The sequence below is a fragment of the Bos indicus x Bos taurus genome, chromosome 11, assembly GCF_003369695.1.
Source record: "Bos indicus x Bos taurus breed Angus x Brahman F1 hybrid chromosome 11, Bos_hybrid_MaternalHap_v2.0, whole genome shotgun sequence".
Taxonomy (NCBI): Eukaryota; Metazoa; Chordata; class Mammalia; order Artiodactyla; family Bovidae; genus Bos; species Bos indicus x Bos taurus.
In genome coordinates, this window is record NC_040086.1 from 25,872,766 (window position 1) to 25,894,376 (window position 21,611).

General features: G+C 38.9%; 1 protein-coding gene across 4 annotated transcripts in view; it reads left to right on the top strand.

The window, feature by feature from the left end:
• PLEKHH2 (pleckstrin homology, MyTH4 and FERM domain containing H2) overlaps positions 1-21,611 on the top strand; it is a 106,856-nt gene that overhangs the window by 43,843 nt on the left and 41,402 nt on the right. For 3 of the 4 annotated variants that reach the window (XM_027555137.1, XM_027555134.1, XM_027555136.1), the window contains 8 exons: positions 448-542; positions 1,150-1,294; positions 4,067-4,203; positions 4,302-4,412; positions 4,573-4,659; positions 5,905-6,063; positions 12,798-12,878; positions 20,406-20,585. In XM_027555137.1, coding sequence (XP_027410938.1) covers positions 448-542; positions 1,150-1,294; positions 4,067-4,203; positions 4,302-4,412; positions 4,573-4,659; positions 5,905-6,063; positions 12,798-12,878; positions 20,406-20,585 — 995 coding nt within the window. The remainder of the gene's footprint in view (positions 1-447; positions 543-1,149; positions 1,295-4,066; positions 4,204-4,301; positions 4,413-4,572; positions 4,660-5,904; positions 6,064-12,797; positions 12,879-20,405; positions 20,586-21,611) is intronic. The other variant, XM_027555135.1, reaches the window with a different exon arrangement.

Consider the following 21,611-nt stretch of genomic DNA (forward strand, 5'->3'; position numbering starts at 1 on the left):
TATTCTAACCTTTCAATTTGAGGTTCACCTGCTAAAGGATTAAAAGTGATGATATTTTAACACTGGGTCACCAATAGGGCTCTGAATAATCAGAGAATATCTTCACGGGTACTGGTCACTGAATCAGTCAGTAGGTATCTGTACTCCTTTCCGCCTAGCCTGAGCTGAATGGAGATACCAAAGAAACAAAAGCTAAGATCCTCACTTTCAAAGAGGTTATCGGCTAGTTGGGGAGCTAGCACACTTGGGTATGTAATGAACCATGTAAGAGAGTGTATAATTTAAACTGTGGATGCCATCATTCTTAAAGTAGACTGTATAATGAATATCATGTGTTCATCCAGTATCTCTTTAATTAGAAATTTTGTTAATTCACATTCATAAGAAATAGACCTAAGTGCTAGTTAGATCTGTTTTTTTTAAAAATCATTTTGTTTTCTGTTTCAGATTCTGTTGCAGTGCTTTCCTACACCACATCAGGACTTTATACATCTCTGATATACAAGAACATGACAACCCCAGTGTATACAACTTTGAAGGGGGTAACTCATTATTGTTAAACACGTGGGTCTCTTCGTGGTGGATCAAAAAAACTGTTTATTCAAGCTCCAAATTCCATTCTTGACATTTTACATAAACTCCCTTTATAGGCTGTTTTAGAAGTTCACACTAACACATTATTAAAAGAGAAGAAATGGAAAAATCTCGAGAAGATATTTATTTCAATCAGAGTAATAGAGGTCTGACATGCTCCGTTTTTGTTACGCTGCATGTGAGCCTCTACCCCATCCATAACTGTTGTTTAAAGGAAATAGTGTTAATGGTGTAAAGAAAACAACCAATTTAGAAAGCTCTTCAAATCACTGCCGGGGTTCCCCTCCCTTGTGTGAAGTGCCTGATTAAAATAAGTATCATCAGAAGAAAATGCATCAGATATGAACAGCCGTATGGTCTTAGGAATCTTTTATCATTTACAAATGCCTTGCTGATTGGAATTTGGAATTTAACAAATGACTTTGATAATAGCAAGATGCTTTCTTCTATTTCTTAAAAAAAGCTTATTCCTTAACTTCTGGTAAAATTCTGTACCTAAAGAGAGAGATAACTTTAGAGATGGACACACAGGGAGGCTATTTTGTTTCTCTTTAGAAGGCGACCCAGATAAGCAGCAGCCCGTTCCTGGATGACTCCTCTGGGTCAGAAGAAGAAGACAGTTCAAGATCCAGCTCCCGGACCTCGGAGTCAGACTCTCGCAGTCGGAGTGGGCCAGGCAGCCCCAGAGCCCTGAAGCGAGGTAAGGGAAGGTTGCACACACATAAGACCGCTCCAAATAGTTCAGGATGTTTAGTGGGAATTTTATCTCTACAATAGGACTTAAAAAAAAATCTCAAAGTACTGCTTTCCACTCATACATGCTAAGTCACTTCAGTCATGTCTGACTGTTTACAACCCTATGGACTGTAGCCTGCCAGGCTCCTCTGTTCCTGGATTCTCCAGGCAAGAATACTGGAGTGGGTTGCCATGCCCTCCTCCATGGGATCTTCCCGACCCAGGGGTGGAACCTGCATCTCTAACATCTCTTGCAATTGGCAGGTAGGTTTTTTTTTTTTTCACCACTAGCACCACCGGGAAGCCTCATAGTGAAAAGAATATTCACCGAGGACTAAGACACATATTTTAGTCCTAATCCTCTTCTGAATTTTCTTTGTGATTGCAGACAAGATAATCTATTTTTTTTTAAAGCTTATCTGTAAAAGAGAGATCACTTCGTTATAGGAATAAAGTGAAATACTTGGCTTAAATGAGGTTTCTCTTTTATAGTTACTTTTTGATTTTGAATAATTTATAGTACGGATGGACTTATTTTATCTAAATTCATTACACTGCTTAATGGCAGAGAATACACCTAAAAATATGGAAAGTGAAGTCGCTCAGTCATGTCCGACTCTTTGCAATCCCGTGGACTGTAGCCCACCAGGCTCCTCTGTCCATGAGATTTTCCAGGCAAGAATACTGGAGTGGGTTGCCATTTCCATCTCCAGGGGATCTTCCCAACCCAGGCATTGAACCCAGATCTCCTGCATTGCAGGCAGATGCTTTAACCTCTGAGCCAAAAAATGTGGAGAATACACCTAAAAAACCTGATATTAAGAAAACTTACTTTGGGCAGGTCTACAGTTTTTGTGGATTTTGAAGAAATGTTTGGCATAGATACAGGTTCTAGAGAGAGTCAGTCATATTAAATGATATCTGTATTTTACAAAAGCCTTTAATGTGGCATAGCATGTTGGTTTTCAAACTGTTCCATGGAACCCCTATGTACTCCCAAGCCCCTCAGCTTCAACAAGAGCTGTTCAACTCTCATAGATTTAATATGTTGGCTTCCACTGGTCTCTTTGCTACTACCTTGCCCCCTTGACAGCTGGAATCAGGTTATAGCACACTTTTGCTGAAAACACTGCAAAGACTCCTTATACTGACTATAAGGTATTACATGATTCTTTGACATCTTTGACCTCATCTCCTCCTTTCTCCTCTCTTACTCAGCTCTGGCCACCCAGACCCTTTTGCTATTCCTGGAACATACCAGGTATGCTTTGGTTTCAGGACCTATGCACTGAGTGTTTGCTCTACCTGGTATTCTTCCCCCAGATGTCATTATGGCTGGTTCCTTTTCTCTTTCAGTGCTTGGCTCGGACAATGCCTTCTCCATGATCTCTACCCTGACCACGCTATTCCAATACAGTCCTTTACTCTTCTCCAACTTCTAGCACTTTTTATTTCCCTTAGTTGGCTCTATGGTTTATTTTTCCATAGCATTTGCTCTCTGTTTTTTGTCTGTCTCCCCTAACTAGAATCTGTGTTCCACGAGGACAGAAATTTGTTTGCTTTGTTCTCTGCTCTGTCCCTAGCATCTTGAGGCCAAGAGCCTGAGATTTGCACTCCAACATTGCCTCTGCCTGGCTGTTTGACTTTGGACAAATCCTCTAATCTGTGGACCTTAGTCTCCTTAGAGAATGAGGGCCTGAATCAGAATGATCTCTGAGGTCCTTGGTAGATTGAAATTTCTGTTATTCTTTGAAAAATAAAGATACTACTATTATCACGTCCATTACTTGGCTTAGTCAAATAAATTAGAAGAATAATATAGTGAAATTATCCTAACATGGCCCTTAAATGTTAATAGACACTTTAAAAATTGCCAGATACTATAATGAATAATGACTTAAGTTCTTGATTTTATTTAATATTTTCAAAATCTCCAATTGTAGTGACTTTCCAGTGTGACTTGCAACTTGCAAGTTGTTTTCTAAAATGGCAAGTGAATGATTGTGAAAAATGTTCCTTTGAATTTTGCATTATAGCTGCTGGCAAATGAAATAGTCTGTTTATATCTTTTTTATTGCTTCTCTTTTATGAAAGATTTTCGAAATCTATACACTAGTAGTATTGGACTCCTGTGTTCTTTTAATGTGATGTTACTTTAAAATGATTACAAAAATAAAGTGTATTAAAGTATGATCATGCAAATCTTGAAAAATTAAGGTTCAGCATTTGTTTGCCTACATATGCATGTGCTCTGCGTGCTCAGGTGCCTCAGTCACGTCCGACTCTGCGATCCCATGGACTGTAGCCCGCCAGGCTCCTCTGTCCATGGGATTTTTCAGGCAAGAATACTGGAGTGGGTTGCCATTTCCTCCTCCAGGGGATCTTCCCAACTCAGTGATTTGCCTACATGTCAATATGTAAATACACATATTTTTAATTCTTAATAAATGTTATTAGACTATTACATACATTTTATATATGTGAAAATAGCTATACTTACAATCGTACCAAAATATCATTTAGTTTCTTTGACTTCCTTGGAGATTTGCATGATAGTCCTTAACCTTTTAGTTTTGTTTTCTGCCTTAAAGGTACTTCATGGTCAAAGGCATGGAATACATCTAGTCTAGGAAGGGTGATGATTTGGGATATGGATGTATTTCTTAGGAAAACTGACAACCAGCATTTGGACCATCCAATTACTAAATATTGACTTGATTTATTTCTTTTCACCTAGGTGTGTCTCTGTCTTCTGTGGCTTCTGAAAGCGATTATGCTATTCCCCCAGATGCTTACTCCACAGACTTGGAGTACTCACAGCCAGAGCAGAAGCTTCTGAAAACTTGCTCATCTTCCAGTGATAATGGGAAAAATGTAAACACTGAATCAGGGTTTTTGTGTTTTTTTTAATTAATGAATCTGTTAGAGTCTCCAAAGGGAACTTAAATATTTTTTTAAATCTCTTTAATTAGGAACCACTGGAAAAATCTGGCTACTTATTAAAAATGAGTGGTAAAGTCAAGACTTGGAAGCGGAGATGGTTTGTTCTTAAAGGTGGTGAATTACTTTACTACAAATCTCCGGTGAGTGGAAATTGCTTGTTATTTAGAACTGAATTCCTCAATCTATAAATCAGACACCTGGCTGATTTTCTTCCATGTAATGCAATTAATGAGACAAATCATTTCTTATTATGACTATTACAGATAATCACTTTGCATTGGTTTTCTTCCCTTCATACAGAGCGATGTAATCAGAAAACCACAAGGCCATATTGAACTTAGTGCATCCTGTAGCATTTTAAGAGGGGATAACAAGCAAACAGTTCAGGTATTTTTTTTTCTTTTTTATATCATGTAAAACTCAGTTGTCAATTATGTAAGCTAATAGAATGAAGACTGGGTTTTCAGTATTTTTTTATTCCATTTGGTGATCAGTTTGATGCCCCTAAAATTTGTGAAACCCTGGGACTTCTTAGTTAAAACTATGTTATAACCTAAGTTTATATTAAGTAAGTCTCCACTGTATTTCCTTTGCCCTTGATCCCTTACACTGTTTGTTCCCCACTCCTAACCCTCCCAGCCATTCTCAGTTCTCAAGCTGTCAAGCTATTTTAGCAGAAGGTTATTTGATAAATGATTTCCCCATAAGATAACCCAGATTTTAGTGTACTATTGAATTCAGAAGTGTTTGCAATTTAATACAGAACCAGAAAATGTCAGTTCTGTGAACTTCAGATGCTCTAATGCCTAAGTGGGAAGGATATTAGGGAGCAGAGGGGCTGTCCTAGTTCCCACGAAGTCACACCACAGAGGGGGCTGCTGACCATTTCACACACACATAATGCCAGTCTTGCTGGAAACCTCTGCCGAGTTTTAAAAACAAAACAAGCTATTGAAATAGTTTGGATAGGTGACTTAAAATTCAAATGACTTATATCAGAAATGCCTTCCATAATTGTTATTTTCTTATCTTCCTCTTTTGGAGGGTGAAATACAACATTTTATTAGAAAAATACGTTTTCATTGTTTTCAGTGGCTAATACCTGAGGACTGCCCCAAAATGTACAAAGGAGAATCAGTATGTTTATGGCTGATTTGCATTGTTGTACGGCAGAAACCAGCACAACATTGAAGCAGTTTTCCTCCAATTAAAAAATAAATTAAAAAAATAAACATCTATTTTAAAAAAGAATCATTTGTAGGCTTCTGAAACTCTGCAATTATTCTGTTCCTCATTTCAACAACTAGGAACCCGTAGCACATTTAAGGGAGAAAAGGAAAATCTAATGAGAAAACAAGATTAAAAAATCATGACCCCAAAGCATAATACTCTAAAGAGTTTTAAAGTAAATGGAAGTGAAAAAATTATTACCACAAAAAGTTAATTGTCCCTCTCACAAAGTGGTTAAAATATGCTACATGATTTATAGACTCATTTATTTGGAACCTAGGATTCAAGTTGCAGCATATTTGTTTCCATATTAGGTAGTGATATTTGAAGAATGGACAAGGAAATGATAATTATTCTAAAATCTGCAGTTTCCTTTTCTATCTCTTTCTCATCCCGTTCTAGTTGACCACTGAAAAACACACATACTATCTGACCGCAGATTCCCCCAATATATTGGAGGAATGGATTAAAGTGTTACAAAACGTTCTTCGAGTACAAGCTGCCAACCCCCTTTTCCTGCAACCTGAGGGCAAACCAACGGTGAAGGGATTGCTCACCAAGGTGGGAACTCTATATACAGTAGCAGTGTCCCAGGCAGTGACAGAATTAGCCCTGCAATCATGAAAAGTGGGCATCACAGAATATATGTGTGTGTGTATATATATATATATAAATATAATTTATGTTGTTATGCAGTGGGAAAAAGTGTTTTAAGTATGATATCAAAGACAAAAGCCATAAAGATGAAACATGACAAATTTGACTATTTTGCATAAAAATGTAAATGTTCTTACTATCAGAACTTTTCTAAGCAGAATTTTTAAAAGACCAATGAGAAGCTTTGAAAATGTATTTGAAACTTAAATACAAGCTTTTTCTAATCAGGAAGTAAAGGGTAAATACCAGTGAGGGGAAGGAACAAAGGACACAGTGAGAGAGAGGTAGAGATAGAAATACACATGATCAATCCACATATAAGAAAATGTTCTACTGTCATTAATAATTTTCTTAAAAAGCAAGAAGTAATGAATCTTTTTAAAAATCTGATCATGGGAAGACCTTTTTTAAAAGTATGAAATACAGTATTGACACAAATTAAGAAATTTGCTACTGAGTTTGCTTAGAAGGCAGTTTGGCAATGTCTTGGCCAAAGTGTTTTACTCAGTAAATATTTTTGAATGAACAAATAAATGAATAAATATTACATGTTTTAAGAAGATATATATTTAGACTTTGATCCAGCAGTTTCAGTCTAAGAAATTTATGCTTAGGAAATTATCTTAATTTGCAAAACATTTAAGTATGAAAATGTCCATCACAGCATCCTCTTTCTGATTAAAAAAAAGAGAGAGGTAATAATTAACATGCATTGAAATGCAGGTTTTAAGTACAAGATTGGATCAGTTTTGGTAGATATTTACTGTCACTCTTTCAAGATATAGAACTTTCCATTGCTGCAGAAATATTACTTGTACTCCATGGTTTATAATACAGAAAAACTGAGATCATCTTAGATATAGAGTAGGGAATAGTTTTAAATATTTATATAATCAGGTAACGCTTTACTGTGCAGTCATTTTCAATGTGCAAAAGAATGTTTAATGTTTTAGAAATAGATTATGATGTGTTGTTAGGTGATAAAATAAGTGTAGAGTATTACATAGTTATCCCACTTTTGGTAAACATTTGTAGAAAAATGTCTGACTAGGAAATATATTAAGGTATACTGGATATCTCTGTGTGGTTTTTACTTCATTTTTGCTTATTTCTGTTTTCTAACTTTATAATATAAAGTCTGGCTTTCTTTTTTAAAAGGTTTTACAAGTCTGTCAACCTCAAACATACATAGGTGAATTATTTTCTAACTTTTTTAGAATGAGTAAATATTGATTTATGCTAAGATAAATATTATTTAAAAAAATTTAACAATACAATAAAATATTTACACATAAAATACTGCACACGAAAGTAATCTTTGCATCATCATGCATTACTCCATGTGCTTTATTTATGTAAAAGGTGAGAAATTTAACTATGGTGAGCTATACCACCCTGTAATTTATACTTAATATTAATGTGGGAATATGGGTGGGTGCTCTTCAGTAATATTTACGAAGACCAACCAACCATTCTAAAAGTAAGAGAAAAATTTCACCAATGCATTCAACAAAGAGATGCACTGTGTGTTTTTCCGGATCATTCTATCACCATGAAAATGTTTTTTCTTTTACTCATGGGCTTGAGAACTCCCTGGTATTGTGCTAATATATGTTTTCCAATGAACCCAGTGCCACTTTAAATCACATTCTTATTCCAGTTCATAATAACTAATTGTCCTACTGTTTCAAGGACTGTGTATATCAAATCCTTAGGCTTTAATATGATCTCATGGCTAAGGGTTTATAATTTCTTTCACATTCAGTGTTTTTGGGTTTTTTTGCTTATTTTTAATTATCGGCATGCCTTGTCAATTTTCACTCCTGTTACATTTCTACTGTTCCCTGCTTCCCATTTTACAACTGCATTTTAAGTGAGTGCAAGTTGCTGTGATTATCAGATGACTAAACCACTAGGATTTATAGACAGGATGCTCATTAGATTTCCTTCCTACCATTTGTGAAGGGTTGTCCACCCCCATATTTTCACCTGCAAAGCCTTATATGAGAAAAACTCTTTCCGAGTGACTTGTTCTGAGCTCACATTCAGGCTACAATCCCAGATACAGCAGAGCAGTGTTTGAATATTTTGGAGGGGAGGAGACATTTTCAAGTTGTCACACTGTTATTATTAAGTACAGAAATATGTAGGCAGATATTAAGAACTTGACTAATTTGATTCTGGATAGTCAGTCTTGCAACTTTTAATGCTTTGGAAGAACATTTCCTATATAGAAGTTCACTTATTTTAAAAACATGTATTGAACAGTTACCCCATGTCAAGCAAGGAGCTGAGGTATTTAGATGAGTAGACTGCTGCCCCATCCCCAGAGAGCCTCATATCTAGTGGGAAAGAAAAGAACATATGCATATTTATAATTATATATTAATACATAAAGTGCTATTATTGACATGCATCATAAGGTGCACAGAAAAGCCGAATAATTTAGACTGTGGGGTCAGGAACAACTTCCCAGAGAAGGTTTGCCTGCAATGAGTCTCCAAGAAGTAGGATTTAATTTTGGAAATGGGCAAAGGAAGGTATTCCGGGCTGGAAAACAGTGTGGACAAAAGACAGTGTCTCAAAGCGTGGTCACCTAAGGAAAGAGCAAGTCCTCTGAAGAAAGAGTTGGAGGTCCCGATCGTGGAGGACTTTTTTGGTCTTGTTAAGGACTTCGGTCTTCATCCTAAAGGTGATGTGGAATCCCTCAGGGTTTGTAACAGGGGCACGGCTGTGTTCAAGTTGTTAACAGATTGCTCTGCTGAGAGGAAGATGAATTTGTGGGAAGCAAGCTGGAGTTTCTAAGAACAGTAAGTGGAGGTGGTTTTCCTGAAGAGGATGAGACTCTGAACTGGTCATTGGGAGAGAGACCGGAGGGTGAATCTAAATAATGTTAGGAGGTAAAACTCTTCAGACTGAAGCCAGCAACTAGGAAGTGGGAGAGATAAGGATAGCTGGGTGAAAGATGGTGCCAGATGATAGAGACCTCAGAAAAGAGGAGCTGTTTAGGATGATCAAAAGCTTCTTTTGGGACTTATCAGTTTTACAGCTTGTGAAGACACCTAAATTAAGAAGTCCAGCAGGCCGTGGCAACACAATCTCCATCAGAGGAGAAGGCTTGGTTGGAAGGAAGGATTTGGGGAATTATCATTGTGGATGTGATGGTTGACTCCAGTACAGTGAAAGAAATCATCCAGGAAAATGTGTAGAGTGAGAAGAGCAGGGGATTGTTAATAGGACACTAGGTTTCCCAAATTTGAGAACACGTAAAGGAGATATATGAAGAGACCCTGCAAAGTAAGTCATGGAGGCCAGGAGTGGAGTGTTCAACAGGGAGGGAGTGATCTGAAGTGTCAGATGCAGAAAGTGCACTGTGGTGTGTTCAGGGGTAGTGGGGAGATGAGTAAGAGCAGTGCTGAATTTGGAGGACTGTCCCTGCTTCCTGGCACATGAGAAAGAATGGAGCTGGGAGGGAACATGGTGTCAGGAGAGGCACTGAGGTCAAAGGAAAGAGTGGCATGAGTAAGGAGAGAGGGAGCCTGGGGGAGGTTGAGGTCAGGAAGTAGAATGTAAATTTCAGAAGGGGAGCCATTCGCAATGAAGGAAAAAGGACCAAGGTGTGGCCAAGGGGATGAGTAGCAAAAAATGGAAGGACAGCAAAGGTTTTTCGAAAGGAAAAGAACAAGGTCCTGTGAGTTAAGATTGTAGGGAGGTAGTGCAGCATAGAGCCTCGGGCAAGGGTTCAGGAGCCAGACTGCACACCAGTGCACATCCTGGCTCTGAAACTTGCTGCGTGTGGGACCTTGAATAGATTACTTAGCACCTCTGTGCCTTAGTGTCCTTTTCTGTAAAGTGGGAATGATATTAGTGCCAATCTCACAGGGTACTGGGAAGATTAAATTATTTAAGTGTGTAAAGTGCTTTAGAACAGTGCCTGGCACATCATAAAGACACCCAAAATGTTAGCTATTATCATAAGAGTTTCCCCTGGATGATGAAGTCAGCGAGAAAGGTAACAGATTTGTAGGGGAGAAGGTTACAGGCATGAAAATATAGTAGAGGAGAGAAGACCATGGGAGCTTGTGTTTTGTGTGATGACAAAGGCCAATCAGGATACAATACACTATTTGTCAGCAAAGTTTCAGAGAGAACCGATACAAATACCTTTGTTATGGATGCAAGGTAAAAAAAAAACAAAACGTTATTCTTTCAGCTTTTTGGTTCACCAAAGCCTTGAAGTTTGAAATTGTCTTTAAATCTTTGTGCAAATTCTTCTAGTGTAATTTATTATGATTTTTTTTTTCAGAATAAGTCAAAGTTGGGAGAAATCTTAACATAATCAGTTTTACCTAAAAAGATAGACTGTGTTTTTAAAACACAGCTTTTACAGTGACTTGGCAGAGGTCCTCGTTAATTTGTAGTTCCTCAAAGGCACACATTACTCTATTTAAAGATAAATCATTCCCGAAGTATACTCTTTATAGCCAGATGCATTATGCTTCAATTTTAGTGAGACTCCTTTCTGGAGTTTGTTTAAAAGAAGAAAAAAGTAAACTGTATAACACAAACTATTTAAAACTTCCAGTATATTTTTCTGTAAGTACATGTTTCTAAATTTAATTAAACCGAAGCATTTCTTGCCAAATGAAACATTTTTTGTTGTTGTTGTTTCTCCTCAAGCAACATTCTAAATCCATCAGACTGTTAGATGGTGGAGTTATTTGTTTGCTTAAACCATGCTTTGGAAAGCCCAAAGACTGGCTGCATTCGTGGGTTTAAATGAAACATGTGTTTTACTTTTCCTTATGCATAGCAAGGAAGGAAGTGTTTATTGAGTAACTACTAGTATCCTTTATTTACATTTTCTCCTTTGGTCATACAACAGCCCACTGAGGTGTACAGTCATCCCACATTAAGGAAAGAAGTTGGGAGGTCAAGTCAGTTGCCTGAGGGCATCATCTATCCAGTATCTGGCAGAACTGGGATCTAAACCTTGGTCCATTTGACCTCAGAACCCAGGCCCTTTCTGCTGTTGTGACTTGCCCACTGCAAAATCCATTCTTCTCTGTTTATATGTTGTCATTACAAGGTCCCCGCAAAACACGTGTGCTTCCCAGCTCCACATGCTGCCCCTCCCCCAGTGACGTCTCCCCTTACTCGCTCAGTCTCGGATACGTGGGCACACACCGTCTCAGGACCTAGGGGCTTGCTGTGTCCTTGCCCAGAGTGTTCTCTCAGGTGACTGCATAGCTCACCTCCCTCCTCTGGGGCTTGACTCTTGGGTGTTGGTGACGCCTTCCTGACCACCGTATTTTAAATTGTAAAACACATCCCCTGCTTCTCCAAGCACTTCTTTCTCTTTTCCTGCTTTATTTTTCTTCTTCATATTTATCACCATGGGCAAGCATGGCAACAGAATGTTGGGCTTTGGTTTTACCAGCCAGTGTCTTGGTTTCCCGGTGGTGGGTCTCTTCAGGTTGAAGTCCACTCTAACTATCGAAGGAGAGAGGGTCAAGCCTCAAGGCAAAGATTGGCAGGGCTGCCTGGATAATGGAAGTATCGGACAAGGTCAACCAGGCACGCCACATTCTAGGTCTGGAGCAACAGAACCCATTACAGATCTTATCCACTGGAGGGAATGGGGTTCTTGGTGTTTTTCTAAACTTGAGGGTATAGCTGGGACTGTCTGACAGAGATCTTCAGTGCCTGAACCTGGACAGGACTGGGGCAGGAGGAACTCAGTGAGGATCTTGCATTGCCAGACAGGTTCTTTACCATAGCACCACCTGCGAAACCCAATAGTGAGGATCTTACTAAAGCCACTGAACAGTGAAAAACCTGTAATATTCAGTACGAATTTATGTGTAAATGTGTAGAATGTGTGTGTAAATTACCCCCACACACAAAACACATCTAAGTGTGCAAACTTTGTATTCCTAATGAAGATACGTAGCACACTGATGGTTTGGTTGTCTGTCTGCCTCGTGAGGCAGTGAGCTCCTTAAGGAAGGAAACTGTCTTGCTCATATCCGCCCCCCCAGTACCTAGACCAGTCCCTGACTAGAATCAAGAATGAGATTCAGGTTCCATCCCAGTCACGAAAGATAGTTCCTGACATATAGAAGTACTCAATATATAATAGTAGCTTTTAATGTTGTTTTTATTATTTTGTGTGTATGTTTCTGGAGAAGGCATGAAGTGTTTTGAATGAATGAAACTTTTGTATTTTGGAAATCACTAGAATTCTTAGGTTTCAGTCTTCTTGTTTCTAACATTATGTGTTAACCTGGAGAGCCACAGGATTATTGGAAATCTATGTAATATGGAAACTGTGAAAAATACTTACTTGTGGAATTGGCATTTTTTCATCCTTAGTCTTAGGTGTAACGTTTGACATCTAGTAAGCACTCATTAAATGTCGAGTGGTGAGCATGAGAGCGAACACGCCACGCTACTAGTGTAACAGGTAGATCGCAAATAGCATTCAGATAGTCTGGTTGAAATGTCACCTGTAACTTGAGCAATAACTTGAGCAAACTGGATAGCTGTTCAAATAGCTTCAAACAGAGTGTATATGCCATACTTGAAGGTGTCAGAGTTCTGTGCTACATTTATACTTTTTTGAAATATGATTTCAGGTAAAACATGGTTACTCCAAGAGAGTCTGGTGTAAACTTATAGGAAAAACATTATATTATTTTCGTAGTCAAGAAGATAAGGTATGTATATGTTTTTAATATGCTGATTAGAGGAATTTTTTGTTGATTATGGCTTCAAGTTTTTCCTTTCACTGTTCTATTGCTAGCCCAAATTTTAGAATTTTTGATGTTGAAATTTTGCATAAAATTTATTACTAAGGTAATCATAGGCCTACAGGGATCTTGATTCTTAATTATAAGCCTTAGCAACTTTTAATTAATGCTTCTTCTAAGACCTAGAAAAATCTTCCTCTACCCCACTCTCAGCCATCAGTTTCTCATATTTTTCAGGCCTGACAGAATAGATAAGTTTGAATGATGGGAGCATCAAGCTAGGAAAGAAGCTGAAGAGAAAGAAGAATCCAGTCCTGTCCCAGGCCCTTGAATTCCTAGACACCACTTATCTATCCATCCATCTACCTGTTTATGTCCCATTGGTTCATTTTTAATTAATCTCTTCCCCAAAGAACTTGAGTTACCTTCATTTTCAGAGGAAAAAGATATCTTCCAAAGGTGAAATGTATGCCTGATTTTCATTGGATCAAGAGTATTTGCATAAAACAGTGATGCCTGCTTCACAGAATAGCAGCCTCTGAGTGATTACTGTATTAATGAGACCAGACTTCTTAGTCCACTGACCACATAGGTCAGTTAGTATTTCTCTGTTCTATTTTTGCAGCCTTCACTCTTGGTTCTGGCTAGCCGTATTTATTTATTTATTGGTCACTTCATGCAGCATGTGGGATCTTAGTCCCCTGACCAGGGATGGAACCCACATCATCTGCATTAGGAGTACACAGTCTTAACCACTGGACTGCCAGGGAAGTCCCTGACGAGCCATATTTAAAAGGTATTGCTCATGGGATGGAAATTAACACAGTGAAGCTTTGAGGAGTGTTATCTCTGAAGTAGTGTGGGAACATGCTCATTAAAATAATACAGGAATAAGTACATGACAAAATTGTATATCCCAATATAACCCTAACTCAGTTATCAATCAGGAAAACAGCAGCTACTCTGTATATTCCATTTATAACAATTTTAACATAGAATTAGGGACATACATAACTTTTAGAAAGTCAGGGTGGTAGAGGTTGGGGAAGAAGCTGCCACTGAAGGTCCAAGAAGGCAGGACCAGCAGTCTGAGCCCCAAGCACAGAGGCAGCTGGTCCTCAGCAGTTGACTGAGAAGCCTCTGTGAGGCTCCCAGCGGCCCAGGCATCTGACTGCAGAAGAACAATTACTCCTCTGACACCCTCACCTTCCACATTACATGCAAATTCTCTCAGGCAAGCTCTAATTTGGAACTATGCAGGGAAAGGGATTCTGACGAATATAGTGCCCAGCTTCTTTTCTGCAGTTACAGGGAGACTTGATTGGGATGCTGAGTTTATAATCCTCAGTCTAACACATCTGTGTTAAAACACACATAGCAGAAAAGTCAGAAAGAACTGTACCGAAATGTTGAGTGGTGGTAGAATTATGGATGACCTTTTTTTTTCCTTTTGGGGTGAAAAGTGAAAGTGTCAGTCCCTCAGTTGTGTGCTACTCTTTGCCACTCCATGAACTGTAGCCTGCCAGGGATTCTCCAGGCAAGAATACTGGAGTGGGCTGCCGTTTCCTTCTCCAGGGGATGTTCCCAACCCAGGGGTTGAACCCGGGACTCCTGCATTGCACGCAGATTACCATCTGAGCCACCAGGAAAGCCCCTCCTTCTGTGGGTACCTTTCAGTTTTTACCAAGTTTCTATAATAAGTGTGTGTTTTATAAATAGAAAAGTAATTTAAAATTTACCAAGAGTAAAATTTAAATGTTCTTAACTATCACTACTAGTAATTTTTATTATTTAATAAAAATGGATAACATTGAACATAGAAGGAACAAGTCAGAAGAATGTAAATAGATGAGCAGAAATCCATTATAATTAGTGGAAAAGTATTAGAATGTTTGTGAATCAGCATAGGCTAACTTCATTTTGTGCTATACGTGTTTCAGAAACAATTTGTCTTTATCTCGATCAGTGTCTTTTTAAAACATCAGTCAAAATATTTAAAAACACCAGATCTATTCACCGTTTATGGAGCCACAGTCATCCTTTGGTGAAAGGAATGTTGTTGTTGTTTATTCACTGAGTCAAGTCTGACTCTTTGTGACTGCATGGACTGCAGCACGCCAGACTCCTCTGTCCTCCACTTTCTCCTTTGAAATTAGATCAAATTCATGTCCATTGAGTTGGTAACACTATCTAACTATCTCATCCTCTGCCACCCCCTTCTCCTTTTGCCTTCAATCTTTCCCAGCATCAGGGTCTTTTCCAGTGAGTTGGCTCTTTGCATAATGTGGCCAAAGGATTGGAACTTCTGTTTCAGCATCAGTCTTTCCAATGAATATTCAGGGTTGATTTCCTTTAGGATTGACTTGTTTGATCTCCTTGCAGTCCAAGGGACTCTCAAAAGGAATCAGTCAGTTCAGTTCAGTTCAGTCGCTCAGTCGTGACCAACTCTTTGTGACCCCATGAATTGCAGCACGCCAGGCCTCCCTGTCCATCACCAGCTCCCGGAGTTCACCCAAACTCATGTCCATCGAGTCAATGATGCCATCCAGCCATCTCATCCTCTGTCGTCCCCTTCTCCTCCTGCCCCCAATCCCTCCCAGCATCAGAGTCTTTTCCACGAGTCAACTCTTCGAATGAGGTGGCCAAAGTACTGGAGTTTCAGCTTTAGCATCATTACTTCCAAAGAAATCCCAGGGCTGATCTCCTTCAGAATGGACTGGTTGTATCTCCTTGCAGTCCAAGGGACTCTCAAGAGTCTTCTCCAACACCACAGTTCAAAAGCATCAGTTCTTCGGCTCTCAGCTTTCTTCACAGTCCAACTCTCACATCCATACATGACCACAGGAAAAACCATAGCCTTGACTAGATGGACCTTTGTTGGCAAAGTAATGTCTCTGCTTTTGAATATGCTATCTAGGTTGGTCATAATTTTTCACCAAGGAGTAAGCGTCTTTTAATTTCCTGGCTGCAGTCACCATCTGCAGTGATTTTGGAGCCCCAAAAAATAAACTCTGACACTGTTTCCACTGTTTCCCCATCTATAGGCCATGAAGTGATGGGACCAGATGCCGTGATCTTCGTTTTCTGAATGTTGAGTTTTAAACCAATTTTTTCACTCTCCTGTTTCACCTTCATCGAGGCTTTTTAGTTCCTCTTCACTTTCTACCATACGGGTGGTGTCATCTGCATATCTGAGGTTATTTTATTTCTCCTGGCCATCTTGATTCCAGCTTGTGCTTCTTCCAGCCCAGTGTTTCTCATGATGTACTCTGTATATAAGTTAAATACACAGGGTGACAATATACAGCCTTGAGGTACTCCTTTTCCTATTTGGAACCAGTCTGTTGTTCCATGTCCAGTTCTAACTGTTGCTTCCTGACCTGCATACAGGTTTCTCAAGAGGCAGGTCAGGTGGTCTGGTATTCCCATCTCTTTCAGAATTTTCCACAGTTTATTGTGATCCACACAGTCAAAGGCTTTGGCATAGTCAATAAAGCAGAAATAGATGTTTTTCTGGAACTCTCTTGCTTTTTCCATGATCCAGCAGATGTTGGCAATTTGATTTCTGGTTCCTCTACCTTTTCTAAAACCAGCTTGAACATCAGGAAGTTCACGGTTCGTGTATTGCTGAAGCCTGGCTTGGAGAATTTTGAGCATTACTTTACTAGCATGTGAGATGAGTGCAATTGTGAGGTAGTTTGAGCATTCTTTGGCATTGCCTTTCTTTGGGATTGGAATGAAAACTGACCTTTTCCAGTCCTGTGGCCCCTGCTGAGTTTTCCAAATTTGCTGGCATATTGAGTGCAGCACTTTCACAGCATCATCTTTCAGGATTTGAAATAGATCAACTGGAATTCCATCACCTCCACTAGCTTTGTTCGTAGTGATGCTTTCTAAGGCCCACTTGACTTCACATTCCAGGATATCTGGCTCTAGGTGAGTGACCACACCATCGTGATTATCTGGGTTGTGAAGATCTTTTTTGTACAGTTCTTCTGTGTATTCTTGCCATCTCTTCTTAATATCTTCTGCTTCTGTTAGGTCCATACCATTTTTGTCCTTTATTGAGCCCATCTTTGCATGAAATGTTCCCTTGGTATCTCTAATTTTCTTTAAGAGATCTCTAGTCTTTCCCATTCTGTTGTTTTCTTCTATTTCTTTGCATTGATCGCTGAAGAAGGCTTTCTTATCTCTCCTTGCTATTCTTTGGAACTCTTTCCTTTTCTCCTTTGCTTTTCACTTCTCTTCTTTTCACAGCTATTTGTAAGGCCTCCCCAGACAGCCATTTTGCTTTTTTGCATTTCTTTTCCATGGGGATGGTCTTGATCCCTGTCTCCTAATGTCAGGAACCTCAGTCCATAGTTCGTTCATGAGGCACTCTATCTATCAGATCTAGACCCTTAAATCTATTTCTCACTTCCACTGTATAATCATAAGGGATTTGATTTAGGTCATACCTGAATGGTCTAGTGGTTTCCCCTACTTTCTTCAATTTCAGTCTGAATTTGGCAATAAGGAGTTCATGATCTGAGCCACAGTCAGGTCCCGGTCTTGTTTTTGCTGACTGTATAGAGCTTCTCCATGCTTGGCTGCAAAGAATATAATCAATCTGATTTCAGTGTTGACCATCTGGTGATGTCCATGTGTAGAGTCTTCTCTTGTGTTGTTGGAAGAGGGTGTTTGCTATGACCAGTGCATTTTCTTGGCAAAACTCTATTAGTCTTTGCCCTGCTTCATTCCGTATTCCAAGGCCAAATTTGCCTGTTATTCCAGGTGTTCTTGACTTCCTAGTTTTGCATTCCAGTCCCCTATAATGAAAATGACATCTTTTTTGGGTGTTCTAAAAGGTCTTGGAGGTCTTCATAGAACCGTTCAACTTCAGCTTCTTCAGCATTAATGGTTGGGGCATAGACTTGGATTACTGTGATATTGTATGGTTTGCCTTGGAAATGAACAGAGATCATTCTGTTGTTTATGAGATTGCATCCAAGTACTGCATTTCGAACTCTTTTGTTGACCATGATGGCTACTCCATTTCTTCTGAGGGATTCCTGTCCGCAGTAGTAGATATAATGGTCATTTGAGTTAAATTCACCCATTCCAAACACTTGAGTTCACGGATTCTTAGAATGTCGACGTTCACTCTTGCCATCTCTTGTTTGACCACTTCCAATTTGCCTTGATTCATGGATCTGACATTCCAGGTTCCTATGCAATATTGCTCTTTACAGCATCGGACCTTGCTTCTATCACCAGTCACATCCACAGCTAGGTATTGTTTTTGCTTTGGCTCCATCCCTTTATTCTTTGTGGAGTTATTTCTCCACTGATCTCCAGTAGCATATTGGGCACCTACTGACCTGGGGAGTTCCTCTTTCAGTATCCTATCATTTTGCCTTTTCATACTGTTCATGGGGTTCTCAAGGCAAGAATACTGAAGTGGTTTGCCATTCCCTTCTCCAGTGGACCACATTCTGTCAGACCTCTCCACCGTGACCTGCCCATCTTGGGTGGCCCCATGGGCATGCCTTAGTTTCATTGAGTTAGACAAGGCTGTGGTCCTAGTGTGATTAGATTGACTGTTTTTCTGTGAGTGTGGTTTCAGTGTGTCTGCCCTCTGATGCCCTCTTGCAACACCTACTGTCTTACTTGGGTTTCTCTTACCCTGGACGAGGGGTATCTCCTCACAGCTGCCCCTCCTGACCTTGAACATGGAGTAGCTCCTCTAGGCCCTCTTGCACCCGCGCAGCCACCACTCCTTGGAGGTGGGGTTGCTCCTCCCGGCTCCGGCCCCTGGCCTCGGGCGTGGGGTAAGTCCTCCCAGCCGCCGCCCCTGACCTCGGACGTGGGGTGGCTCCTCTTGGCCGCGCTAAGTGCGCCGGTCGCAGCCGCCCACGCTAAGGAATAAACCATCCTTAAATATTGTGGTGGGTGGAACCTTGATTGTCATATGATTAGATATGCCTAGAGGACACAATTAGGATAGTATTGTCATGTATTATCATAATAGAATTAGTTTTCTTTAAGTTTGCTTTTTATTTATTAATGTGACTTTTCTGCCCCATTATTTTTGTTTTACTACCTTTCTTTTTATGAAAATATAGATAATTTTACATTTTTCCTTCAGAAGGAAATTTTCTTCATTCAGTACCCAAAATAGTACTTTGCACATAGTAACTACTCAGAATATAATTGTTATGAATTTAATGGGAAAAGAAGTTTTTCTTATAAAATAGAACACATGTAATTAAGTTAACTAATTTTTTCTATTAATCAAGTATTAGGCAGATAATATTGCATTTTAGATAAGATATCTAGGTAAGATAGTTTAAAAGCTACAAATCTCAAGCAGAGTGTTTATGTTCCTGGAATAAGTGTACTTAATTAAAGCAAAAGTTTTAAAACATAGCAAATAATTGTTTTTGTCAGTAAAAAAGTAGGTAAAATTTAATGTAAATTATTTTTAAGATTTTTTCTTACCCTTAAATTAAAATGGAAGAAATCGTGGCATTTTTTTGTGATTTATTTTATATATACATGTACATATATCCCTGGTGGCTCAGTGTAAAAAATTCGCATGCCAAGGCAGGAAACACAGGTTTGATCCCTGGGTTGGGAAATGATCCCTAGAGAAGGAAATGGCAACCCACTCCAGTATTCTTGCCTGGGATATTCCCATGGACAGAGGAATATTCCCATGGACAGGTGGGCTACAGTCCATGGGGTCACAAAAGAATCAGACATGACTTAGTGACTAAACAACATATATATATGAGGGCTTCCCTGGTAGCTCAGCTGGTAAAGAATCTATCCGCAGTGCGGGAGACCCTGCTTCGATCCTGGGTTGGGAAGATGCCCTGGAGAAGGGAATGGCTACCCACTCCAGTATTCTTGCCTAGAGAATTCCATGGACTGTATAGTCCATGGAGTTATAAACAGTAGGACACGACTGAGTGACTTTCACGTTTTCACTCTTCATGTATAAAAATAGCTTCAAAACATTTTTCACTTATTGGGATTTACAGTGATAGTTAATCATACTTCTTCACACTAGCTGTCTGACTTTTTAACTTTTTTATCGATAGTATTGGGACTATGTCTACACTTATCCTTTTAATCCAATAGGTTAATCAAATCAATTTTGTTGGAGGGTTAAAAGTCAAATGAATATTTTGACTGAAAAACCTAATTGCTTGACTAGGTAGTGGATCAATTTGGTCAAATTGAATAATTTGAACCACTGTGCAGAAGTGGCTTCTTGCTTTTCCCACAAAGACCAAATGTCTAGTATTCAGATTGTTCTTTTATACCACAGTTGGCGTGTTAACTGTGGCTACCCCACCTTTGTAACACTGTAGATAATCCAGTTACCTTTAGGCATTCATTTAAAAACAGATATGGTTTATAAAGCCAAGAATGAAAAGGACTATGAAAAATTTTAGCAGGAAAAGATTCAGGAAGTTCCTTCCTTATAATTACTAATATTTACTTTAGTTTCCTTTAGGTCAGATCAAACTCTGGGAGGCTAAAGTTGAAGAGGTTGACAGATCCTGTGATTCAGATGAAGATTATGAAGCCAGTGGGCGAAGTCTGTTATCCACACATTACACTATTGTGATCCACCCCAAAGACCAAGGTCCGACTTACCTCCTAATTGGATCCAAGCATGAAAAGGTATGTAAGGACTAACTGGTTGATTTAGAATGAGTTAGACTAATATGATTAAGTATTGGTAATGATTTTCAAATGAGCATAAGTAGGTATAATCAAGGGCTTCCCAAGTGGCTCTGGTGATAAAGAGCCTTCCTTCCAATGCAGGTTAGACATAAGAGACACAGGTTCGTTCTCTGGGTCGGGAAGATTCCCTGAAGGAGACCATGGCAACCAACTCCATTATTCTTGTCTGGAGAATCCCATGGACAGGGGAACCTGGAGGGCTGCAGTCTGTATGTTCACACAGAGTTGGACACAACTGAAGCGACGTAGCACAGCACAGCAAGTACAATCAAAGACATATACATTTGTTAGACATAGTATTCTTTTAAAAATAATTTTATTCTAATATATTTCAAACTCAGAAAATATACACCCTTTTTTACTGAACAGATGTTAGATTTCATGGTATTTTTTTAAAAATATTTATTTATTATTTTTGGCCGTGTTAGGTCTTAGTTTCCGCACGTAGGATCTTTCATTGTGGCATACAGGCTTCTCTCTAGTTGTAGCATGCAAGCTCAGTGGCCTCTTGACGTGCGGGATCTTAGTTCCCCAACCAGGGATCCAATACCAAGTCCCCTGCATTGGAAGGCAGGACCACTGGACCACCAGGAAAGTCCCAGATTTTATGGTATTTTTCTATCAGTGTGAATTTAGTAACCGTCTAAATGGCCAATGATAAAAAATTGATTAATTCAATGTATGTGTATGATAAAATATCCTGCAAGCTTTATATTTTTTATATTAAAAATAAATCATTATAATTTCTGACTTTTACTAATATATTATAAGGAGCATATTAATATAATCTTAATATAATCTCAGCTATGTAAAAATATACATATATATTTTAATAGAAAGATAAAAGCCACTGTATTTGGGGAGCAGAAAATGGTTTTTTTTTCTTTGTCTCCTGCATTTAAAAAGTTATACAAAATTAATGTATACAATTTGATGTTTTGGAATAATTATGTACTCATGAAA